We start from the raw sequence: 14,503 nt of genomic DNA, 5'->3' as shown, positions 1-14,503 counted from the left end.
GGGAGGAACACTTCCTAATTATATTTAATTATTCATCAAATATGACTAAATCCCTTCGGGCAACAAAGTGACAGGCTTTACACCAGCTGGAAGATATGAAACATGTTGTCCGTGTTATGCAAAAAGATACAGATACTAGATTGAATTTCCCTTTGATTTCACTATCAAATTTTCTACATGTTGGAAACAAGGTCAGTGGTCAAAAACAGATGACAAATGACAAACTCAGAGCGGCAGGGTTTGCGTTAGACTAAAAACAGTAGCTAAAAACAGTGGCTAAAATCTCAAAGTGCCCAGCTGTTTTACGAAATGACTGGGCCTTTTTTAAAGATGAAACTATAGATTTGTGAGTTGTTTTTAAAGATTCAGGCATTCAGAAGGAACCAATGAGTTTAGGGCTTAGCACCACATACAGGGTAGGGGAGGCACAATGTACTTAGAGTTGGACTAACACATTGTTTTTTGTTTGTCTTTTTACTGCATTTATTCATACTAAGAAACATACAGATTAAAGTCAGTATTATCTTTGAATCTGATGAATGAGACATCTTGACCAGTGTTCAATAATGGCCTCATGCAGATTCAGAACCATTTCCACAAGAAGGGAAACACTTGACGATATGTCTTAGTTTTTACCTCAAAATTATACAATTCAAAAATTACAAATGACAAATAATGTCAAAATACCTACTGTAAGTAATTAATATTGACACCCTCTGTCTAAAACTATCAGACTATCTATCAGCCCTCAAGAAAAGGGACAGGCAGGTGAATCTATCTGAAGACCATGGTACATTATTCATCCCATAACCTTGCTGTTAAAATGAAGCACAGCCCACTGTTAGTAGTGTCTGTACATTGCAACTTGTCACCAAACACAGGAACATTACATGTGTAAACTATACTTATAGTGAGTTATGTTGTTGATTCAGCATGGGCAGCCGCATTTAACATGACTGCAATATCTCCCACATAAACTGAGAAACCATGAGATGAAAAACTCCTCTCAGTCTCTTCCCTCAGTCCTGATGTATTTGGACTCATATCTGAGTACTTTGTGATCTCTGCTGTGACCCCCTGACACTTCACTGAGACAAGACATGTAAATAGAGCAAGAGAAGAAGAGTGAGACTGACCTGTGGTCTGATCCTCATGATGTCTTCATGGCAGAGACGCTGTACTTGTAATGTGTCATCGTATTCTGATCTGCTCTCAGAGTCTACTGTTCTCTACTCTGACTGTTGTCACTTATAGATTCTGGGCCAGCAAATCCATGCCAGTCCAATGGGGGATAATGCTCTCTCTCTCTCTCTCTCTCTCTCTCTCTCCCTCTCTCTTTCATACACACTTTCTCTGATTTACAGAAATTGTCAGTGAAATGAGATGTTTTCTGTAATCAGGCAAGAAAAAATATTCAAAAATTGTAAATGAAATTTAAGATCTTTCAATACCTTCTAAGGCCTCTTTTTTGAGGGAACTTAATTGTATGCTTTTTAAGACTATTTAAAACCTGCAGATAAATACCTTGAGTGAGTCAGAATGAAATCATTACAATTATTCAAAAACAGGTGGACTTGGTTTTTCCTCAATGGGGCCCTAATACTCCGTCATGCTTATGTCCCTCCATCAGTCTGCTGGTAGGCTACATACTTGAACTAAACTTATATATATATATGTTTTGTATCCATTGTGTTAGGATGTTCATAATCTACTTTTATATCATTTAATATTTATTCATTTAATTTCTTATGAATATATTTTATTGCTTATTTACTTCATTGACTCTTTATTCATGAAATTTGAAACATTATAAGTCTTTGACATATGACAGAGTATTAGAGCCACACTGAGAGACTTTTTTTTCTTTCTTTTTCTTTTTTTTTTGAGATACAAGAAAAAATGTGTAATTCTACGAGAAAAAAGAAAAAAAGTGGTAATATGGTGTGGTGGTAATATCAGATGTAACCACTGATAGCCTTACAGTCGACCACTTCCAGCTATTTCCTCTCCCACAAAAGAGGCAATTTGTCAGTGTGGTTCTCTCTTCAGAATAGACACAATCGTTTCAAAGTCCTGATAATAATCTGGTGCTGATGTGCCAAAAGATGAAGTATTTTGTTATTTGTGAAAGCTACTGCTTCTCTATTCCCCCCTGCAATAGGATATTACATTTTTCTCACAGCCTAATAACCGTTTATTCTTATAAAATTAAGACTTTTTTGTCATAAAATTACTACTTTATTCTCGTAATATTACGACGTTTTCTCGAAACGTTTTTTTCCCTCTCAGTGTGGCCCTAATTCTCCTTCATATAAAACCCCCATTTACAATTAACTGTATTTTCAAGCTTCTCTTCTTCTACGGAGAGAAGCAGTGTCCTCTCCACTACAGCGGGGGCGCTGTTGAGTCATAACTCGGCCACTAACAGAAGTAGAAGAAGACTGTGAACTGTCAGAGTCAAGCTAGCTAACATTTATAGAGTAGAGATTGTTTCAAGCCCGTTTCAAAGTTTCCCGCTTGTATATCTAACCTCTTTATTCCTTGCTGCTCTGTCCATTCACATTACGGGAAAAACAGAGTGACGCAGTATCGCCTGTAGCCACATTAAATGAGACGTCATGGAGAAAAACTTCAGTCAGTGGAAGAAGCAGTGCCTGAACAAGCTGGACCTGAGTAAGAAAGGCAGTGTGGATGAAGATATTGTGCATGTGGTGTCTCTGCTCAACAGCTGTGAGGAGTACTTCACCACCAGCTCCTGCTCCGGCCGAGTCATCCTCACTGACGGGGTGAGACACTGGACTCACATGAAGTCCTGTTAGACAGCCGGAAGCTGTGATCAGAAGTGTGGTTTCACACAGCTGTCTAGTATTCCTTTATCATGAATTAATACGGAACTGTTTAAAATAACTTACAGACATTGCATATTACCACATATTGTTTAACAGCAGCTCCATTTGGACTGATTATTAATGTCGTCCCCTCCAGGCTCCAGAGAGCAGTGCTGTCCAGAAACAGAACTGTGTCTGGCTGTTTGTCTCACATCATAAATGCAAATGTGACGACCTGGTGAGACATGATTGATTATTGTACTGCTGATATTCCACCAAATACTCAATTCTTGAATTTAGTCTTGCTTATAATGCAGCATTGTGTGTGTGTGTGTTGGTGTTCTTCAGATGTCTGCTCTAGCCAGGTCCAGTGGAGATGCTGTGTTGAAGTTTGAGCCCTTCGTGCTCCATGTTCAGTGTCGGAGGCTGGAAGATGCTCAGCTGATGGTGAGAGTGACCGTTTGTTTGTCTCTATATTGTTGATCCTTTACAGTGGAGTTTGGTGCACAGTGTGAACAACTTGATATTAAAGGGCCATAGCAGTGGTTTTGCATTAAAGGACAGGTTCACTATTTTTCAAGTGCGTCTTAAATCAACAGGTGTCCATATGAACAGTGAAAGAGGTTTTCATCATTGTAATCATTCCTCCTGTTCATACTGACTATTAAAAGATCCTTCAAATGTGCTTTCAATGTAAGTGATGGAGGCCAAAATCTACAGTTTGTCCACACAGTCATTTAAATGTTGATGTGAAGCTTCTATGAGGCTTCATCAGTCTGAGTTAGTCATATCAAGTAGATATCTGACACATTTACAGTCTTTTTAGCATCAAATTCCCTCTTTGTGTTTCCTCAGACAGTGTGTCCCTGTTGAGCTGCAGTGGAAGTATAGTAACAAAAAGAGGGACTTTGGCACTAAAAAGACTGTAACGTTGAAAGATATCTACTTGATTTGACTCATTTGGACACTGAAGCTTTAGATAAACTTTTAAATACATTTTTACACAGAAGCAGAACTGTGGATTTTGGTCTCCATCACTTCCATTGTAAGTGCATCATGAAGGGATCTTCTAATGGTCAGTATGAACAGGAGGAATGATTACAGCAAGAAAAACATGTTTCAATGTTCATTTGGGCTCCTGACTGTTGTTTTCTGACAAACCTGAAAAAATTGTGAACCTGTCCTTTAATCTATTAAATAACTGAACAAAAATCACAACTAAACTTGAAAGTGAAAAAAATCCTCCTACACTTAGTTACTTACTGGTATACTGTGCTGTATACTGTATGTTTGACCTTCATCAGATATATGGACAAGCATCACAACAGATGCCTGTTTGTGTTTCCATTATTGTGCCCATATGATGGTTGGTTTTAGGTTCACCAATTGACCTAACTTTTATGGTCCTCTGATTGGATAATTTACCCAGCATTTATGTACATGGAACTGATGTGATGCTTGTCAATGTACCTGATGAAAGTTGTTAAGAAACGTACCAGCAGTAGGCAGGACAGTCTTATTAACTTATTTAATAATTCACATCCTTCACTTTATGACCAAACATTTTCCAAAGCTTGCCTCACTTTAAGTTTTTCAATTGATTTCCTTCCTTTCCTCCCTCCAGGGAGACTTGAAAGTTGATTGAGACAGGTAATGTCAGTGAACAATTCCTTTATTATTAGTTACGTTACCATTACGTGGTAATGCAGGTGCAAGAGCCCTCCTTTGTAATTTATCCAGTGAGGCTGCTATGAATTAATCATGTAGCTGGAAAATTATGACCAGAAGACAAACAAAAAGCAAATGTTGTCAAACGTAACATTTGAACATGGTTCTTTCTTGCCATTGAACGCACCAACAGTGAGAGTTTTTGCCTCTGCTTTCATCCACATTACCCCGAGATGATGACGTAACTTTGACAAAAAAAGGCAATCCGTTGTTGACTGTGATGTTCACTAAAATGATCTGAAACTAAAGGTGCCTGGAAGAAAGGAAATTGTTTAAAATCTTACTCTGTGCTCTCAAAAGTTGTCAAACTTGTAATTAAAGCCTCAATCTGTGACGGGTAGACACAATTGTCACTGCACCATCCCAGTCAATGTAGTTTGCAGCACAGTATGTAGTAGAGTCATTCTTCATATTCTCCATTTAAATACAGACTGTGAGTCCACTACTACCACTGCATTTGGAATGTGGAACAGGTAAAAGTTAAGTTTTTTAAAGCAGGATTATTAGTTTTGAAATAGGTTGGCCTGGGAGGAGGTTGATTATATTCTGTCTCAGTAGAACTTCACATGGGGCGTGGACTTTAGTCATAGTGCTATTAGAGATTGCTCAGGCTTCTGTCTTACATCTCTTGTCTCCCCTCTAGCACTCAGTGGCCGTCAACTCAGGCTTCAGGAACTCTGGTCTCACCGCCAGCAAGACAGGAAAGATCATCACGGTACTGCACACTTTAAAACATAAAGCGCATGTCCAGGACTGTGCTGCTTTAATTGGCTGCCACTGCTTTACCATTAGAGTTTGAACTGTCAGTACACGCAGTGTGAACAGTCCTTTGCCTTGCTGCGTGTGTTGCTTGCATAAATATACATTATCCGTGTTATATTTTGTCCCTCCAGGCAGTCCGTAGCACCCATGGCCTGGAGGTTCCTCTCAGTCAACAAGGAAGGCTCCTGGTAGACCACAACTACATCAATTTCCTAACTCAGATAGCCAATCAGAAGATGGAAGAGAACCTCAGACGGATCCACAGGTCAGTCTGTATCCTCTTAAGTGACGTTTAGTGAAGCTAACATTGGCTGCCTGTTAGCTGCAGTGAAAATAACACAAACACACAAGAGTCCTCACCAATTCTATACTTAAAGATTCATTTGAAACATGTGAGTGGAAACCCTGATTCTTCCTGTCATCTCCAGGTTCTACCAGAACCTCCAGTCTGCTCTGACTGCAGAGAAACTACAAAAACTACAAATCCCAGATCCTCCCAGCTCACAGGAACTTAAAGATCACTCTCAGAGACTGGAAACAGAAAAGGGGGAGGAGGAGGAGAAGAGGAGCAAATCAAGTGTGTACAAACGGAGGCGGAAACGAGGACAGCAACATCAGACTGACGTTTGCCGTAGTGACAGAGACAGCAGTGTGCCAGAGCTGGATGATTGTCTGGATCTGTTTACATGAACTAGTGGCTCTGGAGCTCTGCACATGCACTGACATGCTCAGTGTGACACTGAATGGATGATAATGTTTCTTTGATCGAGTGCAGGGCGAATTGTGTAAAATGTCTTCGTCTTGAAAATCAAGGTCACTTTTAGTCAAAAAGTGATTCTAGCACTGTGTCCCAAATCTAGACTGCACACTAATTGTGAGCGGGTGAGTATGTATTGTGTTTATACAGGAAAATTGACAGAATTCAGTATACTCAAACCAGACACTGCATACTAAATATGGTCAGTTTTTGAATCCCACAATGCAGCACAGTGGAAACAGATGAAGGGAAAAACTGTACACGTAGAAGGCAGCATTACACACCTCATAGTGTTCAACATGCTGGAATCTCATCACAATAAAAATGGAGGAGGGAACAGCTGGACAAAATGGCAGCAGCTCTTTCCATTTTCAAATGAGCTGTTGTCTGAGGTCACAGATGATTTTTTTTGGGTCTTTTTTTTCTTTTTCACAGGAGGCTTTGTGTCATTTTTGTTCAGCATGAGACCTTTTGTAGGCTTCATTAGGTGTATGCTAACTGCAATGACATGTAGTATGGATTTGGGACTTGGCATAGGTATCTCCTGGATATCTTTAGGGCTGCAACTAATGATTATTTTCATTGTTGATTAATGTGTTTATTATTTTCTAATTTAGTTGTTTGGTCTCTGAAATGTCAGAAAATGGTGAAAAATGTTGATAGCTGTTTCTCAAAGCCCAAGATGCAGCCTCAAATGTTTTTTGTCAACAACAGTTCACAACCCAAAGATCATCAGTTAATTATCATAGAGGACTAAAGAAACCCAAAAATATTCACATTTGGAGAAGCTGGAATCAGATAATTTTGACATTTTGTCTTAAAAAAGGAGTCAAAATGATTCATTGATTATCAAAATAGTTGGCAATTAATTTTGTGTCGATTGACTAATCGTTGCAGCTCTAGATATCTTGTAGTAAATTTAACGGCCACATCTATGAGAGGAACAGAGTGAAAAAGACTCTGCACACTGATCTGCACTCTTCTTATGAGAGCTGAAGGGAGCTGACTGAACAGTGTGCTCATTCTACTTTTAGTTTGTCTGTCCTGCCAGATAGCTAATGCTAGCTAACAGCTGTCTGCAGGTATCAGGCTGATGTCAAGACACACAAACAGCAGGAGAGGATGAATTTGTGAGAAGACCCTGTCTGTGCTGAAACTGATTATTAGAGTGAATGTGACGGTCCAGAGGTGTGTAGGATAAGCTGTTTGTGTAGAATATGCATAATGATGACAGCTTTACAGGCGGTGCAGATTTATGTTTTTTCTCAACTGTTTTGCTCATGAAGTCCTAAAAATCTGATGTTTCAGTCATGTTTTAATCTCCATGCATTTTGCAGGACAACCCATTAAAATTGTAAATCATCACCAAGCTTGGAAAAAATAGAGATTTTATTTTCTTTTGTCAATGTTTGTGTGCTGATTATTGCTTTTGTTGAGAGAGCAGGGGTCTTTATATCACCATGGTAACCTATGTTGCATTACTAAACTGCTTTGGAGCAGGTTCAAGTATGAGGAGGATGGGATCAGAAGTTACTACTACTCACTACTTGCCAATCAGCTTTCTGGAATAATTTAGAGCATCATTTCCTCAGGATCCCAACATGGACAAAAGTGCTGCATCTACAATGAAGTGACAATTGAATTAAGAGCAATAAAGACATTTTTATATATCAGTAGAATCACTTTACTTTCCATGACTTCAAAAATGAAACTGAAAAAAGAAAAAAAATTAAGGCGATGTCAGCAGCACTGACATTTAAATGTTACGTTAGTCTATTTTCATCAGATGACAAAGGTCAGAAATCACTCTTGGAAGTTTTAGAATTTATGTCATCAGTGTCATATGACAGTAATACCACTGGAGGGCAGCAGTGCTTATTGTATCGTCACAGAAGCTATAAGCTGTTTGGTTTCACTTTGTATTACTCATATTTTACGATATTCACTGACTGACTGATACTTGTGCAGTATGTGTATTGTGTCACCTCTAAGTATAGACTACACATGTACAATCCAATACAAAAATTCCAAATATTTTGTCCACCCCATGAAACAAATTTTCAGGTCTGTCTTAAAAACAGTTTATTTGAAGCTAATATGAAGCTTCAGTCGTCCAAATGTGTCAAGTCAAGTAGATATATTTCAACGTTACAGTCTTTTTGGTGCCAAAGTCCCTCTTTTTGTTACTACATTTCCACCTCAGCTCAACAGGGAAACACTGTCTGAGGGAACACAAGGAGGGAATTTGATGCTAAAAAGACTGTAAATGTGGCAGATATCCACTGGATATGACTAACTCAGACTGCTGAAGCCTCACATAAGCTTTACATCAACTTTTAAATGCATTTTGACTGTGTGGATACACTGGATTTTGGTCTCCATCACTTACATTGAAAGCACATTTGAAGGGGACCTTTTAATAGCCAGGATGAACAGGAGGAATGATTACAGTGAAGACAACCTCTGACAACCTGGTGTTTTGATTAAACTAAAAAATATAAATTAAAATCATTAGAGTCTTAAAACTACAAGACAGGGTCAAAAGGTAATAATGCAAGTTAGTTGTTAGTGTACTTGAGTGGTGCCAATCTGGAACATTTGTTAAAAATTAGCAGTTGTCTATGTACACATCAGACACAGACCAACATTAGCATTTATTCAGACATATTTACGTCCACCTGATGAATGTAAGTGCAAATGTGGAACATTTGTCACAAATTTGCAATGAACTGAATTACCAGGAAAAAACAAACAAAAATAAATAAATAAAATAAAACAGATTAAATACATATAGTTCACTACATGATTACTGTTGGTAATCCAGCTTTGTGGAAACAGAGAAAAAAGAAGAATTAATATTGGACTTACATTTATCAGGTGGACATAAACATGGCTCCAAATTATTTGCATTATTAGCATGTATTCAGTCCAAATAAATACTAATGTTGGACTGTGTCTGATGTGTAAATAGGGAAGTGTTTGCTAACATGTTAGCTGTCAATGGTATGATTTTAACTTGCTCTGCTGCCCCCAAGTGGCTGTAAAAAAAATCCATCAGTTCTTTAATAATATAGGCTACAACCAGAAGTCAAATTTTACCATGTTTTACCTTTTTTTTTTTTTTTAAACCTTGATGCAAGTACAAGAGCTCATACTGTCTGTCAGCCCTCCTTTTTCCATTATTCACCAATTTTGCTCAGTACGGATGTGGGTATGTGTTCAGTAGACTGCAAGTGGCTCTTTAGAGATTGTTCAGTGACATAGAACAAATTCCCTGGTTCACTGCAGTCAGATGATTCAGTAAATTCACAGGAGCGGAAAGACAAGATTTGCCTCTCACAGAATCGCAGGAAAGGAAAAGAAAAATGACTCTCCGAGATGTCTCTCAAAGGCAAATCATCATCATAATAGTTGTCATCGTTGGTCGTCGTCTATGGTTTTAAATTTGTGCTCAAGTATAATTGAAGAACTGTACAAAAGGATTATATGTCATAATTGTTACGGTAGATTAGTCACCATGGTCACAAAAACCAGTAATTGGAAAAATTGGATTTGAAACTACCGCATCAATTGGAAGTAGTTCTTCGTCATTGTGGCAGCAGTATCCAGGACGTTGTAAGGTCAGATTGTTGGAGGCTGGGTCCACCATGCTGTACTTCCAGGTGGTGATTCTGGCAGCTACAGTGATGCTGGTTTACTACTGTGAGTTCACGGACACTTTCAGTCTGGCACAGCAGGGCTTCATCTGCAGAGACCCGGCTTTAACCAAACCAGATCCTGGACCTGAACAGGACAGCCACATACAGCCTGTAATACTGTACTCTGTGGTGGGTGGACTGCCTGTTGTACTGGTAAGTCTAACTAGGATTTAAACACAGTCAACAGGTATGGGTTTCCTTTGTGATGGTGATGATAATGGTTATGAAGAGCACTATAAGGAGGGATACATAGAGGTAGTCATATATGTTCATATTTTTTAACAACAAATAACCTTTAAACCATATTAAATCATTTGGGCACAGTTTTAGATTTTGGGCGTTCAAATTCACTTTCTGGCCTGTTATCTTTCTTTAACAATGAATTGAAGGACACTACTACTAATTATCCTTATTGAAGTAGAAGTTTCTATTGAGTTTGCACTCTTATTAGCTAAGTTACACCTCTTTATTGTGTAAAGTCAGTGTACTATTTGTCGTAGCCACAGCAGGACATGCCAGTGTTGATTGTTGCAATTTTCTCTGTTTTACAATAGAAGTCAACAGCCGTGATAGACTGCTTAATTACAAGTCTTAACAAGAGAATAAAAGATGAGAGTTGGAGTGACAAGCAACAGGACAAAGTTTGAAGAGAAAGAAAGAGAGAGAGAGATGAAGATGAAGTTGTAGGCACAGACAAACAGACAAATAATATCACTATTCCAACCAACAATATCAGTATTCTCCTTCAAAAGTTCATATCCCTATACTAATTAATTTTCTTTCTCTCCTCTCTTTTCCTGCATCTGTTTTTCTTCTCAATACCAGATTTCAGGTGTGGAACTTGTTATCTTCCTCCTTCACTACAACTCAAACAACCTTTATGACCAAGAGAAGGTTGTAGTCATGGGTGACTGTTGCTACGTGAACCCCATGGTGCGCAGGACCTTCCGTTTCCTTGGTAATCTGACTACAGTACAATTACTTCACAAAAACCTGTTTAATTCATCATTTCTGATATAGGTTCAATTAGTGTAAAGTGTTGCATAACATAATTTTTAATCATCACTCAGTGTCAAATTTATTGTGATTCCTTTGTTAATCGCCGTACACTACACAGGGCTGCCACAGTGGTTAAAAAATGATTTTTAATATTCTATATTTGGGTAAATATAGTGCACTACATAGTGAGTGATTTCAGACCTCGCACACATCTTTATAACATATGATTTTAACAAGGTACTGTTCTTGTTATGATGACAGAAATTTGAGAAATATTTTCTGTAATGAAACAAGCAATAAATTGACTAACACAACCTGTAGCCTCTGTTTCCTGTTGAAAGCACTACCTTCTCAGTTACTAAAATCATACATCCACATGGTAGTAGCCTCTGTGCCAACACTTTGTTATATACTATGTTAAGTGATAGAGGGATCAATGCTGACATTTTAGCATTAATTATGTTGTGGAGAATGATTTGTTTCAAACAGATTTTCAAGTAAAGTTTGAATCTGCTGTCTTTAGTAAAGGGTGTGAATGCTATATTGTTTCTAAACTTCTTTGGTTTGTCTTAAAGTGTAAATAATATAATCTGTGTATTTCTCTGCAGGTGTCTATGTCTTTGGTCTGTTTACAACAGACATCTTTGTCAATGCGGGTCAGCTGGTCACAGGAAGTCTGGCTCCTTACTTCCTGTCTGTTTGCCAGCCCAATTACACCGCCCTCGGCTGCCAGAACACCGTAGACTTTGTCAGCCGATCAGATGCCTGCACCGGTAACCCTGATGACATCATGAGAGCCAGGAAGACATTTCCCTCCAAAGAGGCTGCACTGAGTCTGTATACAGCTGTTTACCTGGCAGTGAGTGGTTCACTTTAAAGGACCTTGGATGAATAATAATAATTTTTTTCTAAATACATCATAAAATGAAAATACTCATTCATAACTGCATAATGTGTATTGGTTTTGAAAAGTCTTATAGAAAAAAAAAAATCTGCCTTTTCAGATGTACATCATGTGCTGTGTTGGTTCCAGTGGAGGTCGTTTGATGGGGCCCCTCATCAGTCTCTCATTGGTCAGTCTGGCTGTGCTGACAGGCATCAACAGAGTGGCTGAGTACCGAAACCACTGGAGTGATGTGATAGCAGGACAAGCCATCGGAGGAGCTATTGCTGTCTTTCTGGTCAGTTATTAATCATCTTGTGAGTAGCAGTTATAGCAGACTTGTTCTCTTATAACAGACTATCATCAGTTCATTATTAATGATGAATTAATAAATAGGGCCTTTGTATGAAAACAGCCACCTATAGAGTGATTCACCATTACCATTCTAGGATTTTTCATCTTGGGTTGTGTGCCGTGCTCACATCTTATGATGGATAGTAAAGATGGGAAAGTTCACGTTCCTTGGACAACTCTAGTCGGTTGTATTGATGCAGAGCTGGTTGTATGAGGGTTCAAAATACTGTCTGGAAAATACTATCATTAAAATTTGGGTTAATTGAACTTGAATGACAGATTGCAGCTGTTGTGAGGCATCCATGTTTGTTTGGTTTTCAGGCAGTTTAAGTGGGATATAGCAGATTTTCCTGCTCATAATTATTCCTTATTATTCCGGCATTCTGACTATGCGTCATGCGTTTGCCCTTGCCACCTCCAGTGTAGATATTTGAGAAACATGGACTCTAGGGTGTCAGTTTGGTTAACCAGCAAGTAGCTCAGGAAGTAGATCCTATGCAGTTAGCTACAACAGCTAATCTAGGGGACTAATTTTACTCAAGTGTTTCAAATGATTATGTAAAATGTATGTTTATTTGGAAAGCTTATAAGAGTTTCATACTGCTTGTCCCGATACATGTTGTTTTGCCGTAATTGCATTTCCCAAATTTTTACAATGAAGTCGAGGAGTGCAAAGTTAGCATGACCCATTGACAGAATGGACAAAATTATTAGAATGATATCCAGATTTTAACTTATGCAATTCACTAAGGCTGTGCACACTATTTCTGTGCATCTCACTGTAACAAGGGGACAGCCAAGTTCAACACAAAAAGAAATAATTGATTCCTCATTGGCAGCAGTTGGCCTGCATATTCTCCCTTACACTGTGCAGTCAACGGACAGTAGCATGTTGCTAATGCTAGCAAATATCCCATTCTCAGGGGATCACTGCCTTCTCCCACTATAGTAATAGACAGCAACACAGGTCTCTCTGAGATTCTTACACTGAAAAAAGAGACGTATTGGATCATCTTAAAAAAAATTATCTCGATTGGTAACACACACATGAATTCAGTTTTTTTGTAAATCAAATTTACTTTTTGATCAACTCATATTTAAATTATTTAATTACTTTCAAATCCAATGCAAATGTACAGTAATCCCACTAATGTAATTTACAAAGTGCATTTGGACCAACAAATGTGCAACTCACATCATAAAAATAATCAATCAATCAATCAATTGATGTCAAATCATTTACTTTCTATCGAAGTTAGTTTTTTCTTTTCTTTTCTTCTCTGTTTTTTAAATAACCAGAGAATCTCAGATTTTCTTTTTAGAGGCTCTGCACATCATTATGTCTATCCTTATATTTGGGCTCTTTCCTTAACAGAAAAGTGGTCTAATGGACTAAACTGCTGCAGGACCTACACACAGCAAGTTGTTGTTGCTTGAATGAGTTTGAATTCCTCTATTGTGTATAAAAATTCATGGAAGGCAGTGATGGTTGGGAGTTGGGAGAAAAAGCTGGGTCACAGAAACAATCTAAACAAAAATGATGATGCTCTGTCTCCCTCCAGTCACAATAAAAATGCTTCAATAATATTCAGCCCCTAATACAGTTCTTTGTGTGACTCTTTTGGAGTTCCTGTATGTGTTTTCCTTGTGATACACAAATCATTTTTTGAACTCATGCAAACAGTTCATCTGTCTGGAAGAAATAATTACAAATGAGTGGAATGACTGTATGTGACTATATGAATATGGCTGTTACAGTAGCCAAAGTCTCTTTTCTCTCTCTCTTTCTCTGCAGGTGGTATTTGTGGTTCAGTATTTTAAAAAGAGACCTGAGATTCCTCAGAGTCCGTCAGATGTGGGCACATCTAACACTGAAGAGGCTTCACCTCAAAATAATCACACCATGGAATCATGTGACAAATACATTGTTACACAGGTAAATCATACACTTTTTTAAATGGTCTTTTTAGTTTTTAGTTTTCATTTTCTCAAATAACACATGTAAGAGTGTACAATATACTGCACATGAAAATCATTATGTCTATATTTGGTGTTTTTATGATACTAAAGTGAAAATATGCATAAAAGCATAATCATACACTGATGATGAAATAGTCAAAGAAACACAATATTTATGGCATCATGGAAGCTTTTAACAATTTTCAGAAACTACACAATAAATAGACTGTGAGATTCAGCAGTAATGTGTACATTTTAGAGGCAATTTTTGTCTTTGCTGTTCCTCTAGGGCCCCGGATCCTTCACTGAAGTCACATGACTATGACCCCCCCGTCCTCATGATTCAGAGGAAATGGATTTTGCATGAACTGTGTGTGCTCTCTCAAGATGTCACCTCTTTTATGACTTAAAATTTCAAACCTTTCTCATTTTTAGAACATAAAAACATATTTTGAGATTTTAGCAACTTTCTTTTTATGCTATTTTTGCAACATTTGAAAAAGAATTATTAACACTTTAATTTTTACTGGTTGAT

The 14,503-nt window shown here is 37.9% G+C and overlaps 2 protein-coding genes across 2 annotated transcripts; both read left to right on the top strand.

The window, feature by feature from the left end:
- Positions 1–2,404: 2,404 nt before the first annotated feature.
- tyw3 (tRNA-yW synthesizing protein 3 homolog (S. cerevisiae)) lies at positions 2,405–6,702 on the top strand. The gene is made up of 6 exons (XM_042428933.1): positions 2,405–2,786; positions 2,986–3,066; positions 3,177–3,275; positions 5,200–5,271; positions 5,450–5,583; positions 5,747–6,702. The coding sequence occupies exons 1-6, from the start codon at positions 2,619–2,621 to the stop codon at positions 6,006–6,008; spliced, it is 816 nt and encodes a 271-aa protein (XP_042284867.1). The 5' UTR covers positions 2,405–2,618; the 3' UTR covers positions 6,009–6,702.
- A 3,020-nt stretch (positions 6,703–9,722) lies between these two features.
- Positions 9,723–14,394, top strand: LOC121909049 (phospholipid phosphatase-related protein type 5-like). The gene is made up of 6 exons (XM_042429415.1): positions 9,723–9,926; positions 10,599–10,731; positions 11,381–11,631; positions 11,777–11,953; positions 13,805–13,945; positions 14,258–14,394. The coding sequence occupies exons 1-6, from the start codon at positions 9,723–9,725 to the stop codon at positions 14,285–14,287; spliced, it is 936 nt and encodes a 311-aa protein (XP_042285349.1). The 3' UTR covers positions 14,288–14,394.
- The last annotated feature ends 109 nt before the right edge of the window (positions 14,395–14,503 follow it).

The sequence above is a fragment of the Thunnus maccoyii genome, chromosome 12 (genome assembly GCF_910596095.1).
Source record: "Thunnus maccoyii chromosome 12, fThuMac1.1, whole genome shotgun sequence".
Taxonomy (NCBI): domain Eukaryota; kingdom Metazoa; phylum Chordata; class Actinopteri; order Scombriformes; family Scombridae; genus Thunnus; species Thunnus maccoyii.
This window is presented reverse-complemented; position numbering and strand designations above follow the sequence as displayed.

Coding starts and splice junctions, on each gene's coding strand:
- LOC121909049 (XM_042429415.1), top strand. CDS start 9,723: ATGCTGTACTTCCAGGTGGTGATTCTGGCAGCTACAGTGATGCTGGTT. Junction 9,927..10,598: donor GTGGACTGCCTGTTGTACTG/GTAAGTCTAACT, acceptor TCTCAATACCAG/ATTTCAGGTGTGGAACTTGT. Junction 10,732..11,380: donor CAGGACCTTCCGTTTCCTTG/GTAATCTGACTA, acceptor ATTTCTCTGCAG/GTGTCTATGTCTTTGGTCTG.
- tyw3 (XM_042428933.1), top strand. CDS start 2,619: ATGGAGAAAAACTTCAGTCAGTGGAAGAAGCAGTGCCTGAACAAGCTG. Junction 2,787..2,985: donor GAGTCATCCTCACTGACGGG/GTGAGACACTGG, acceptor CGTCCCCTCCAG/GCTCCAGAGAGCAGTGCTGT. Junction 5,272..5,449: donor AGACAGGAAAGATCATCACG/GTACTGCACACT, acceptor TTGTCCCTCCAG/GCAGTCCGTAGCACCCATGG.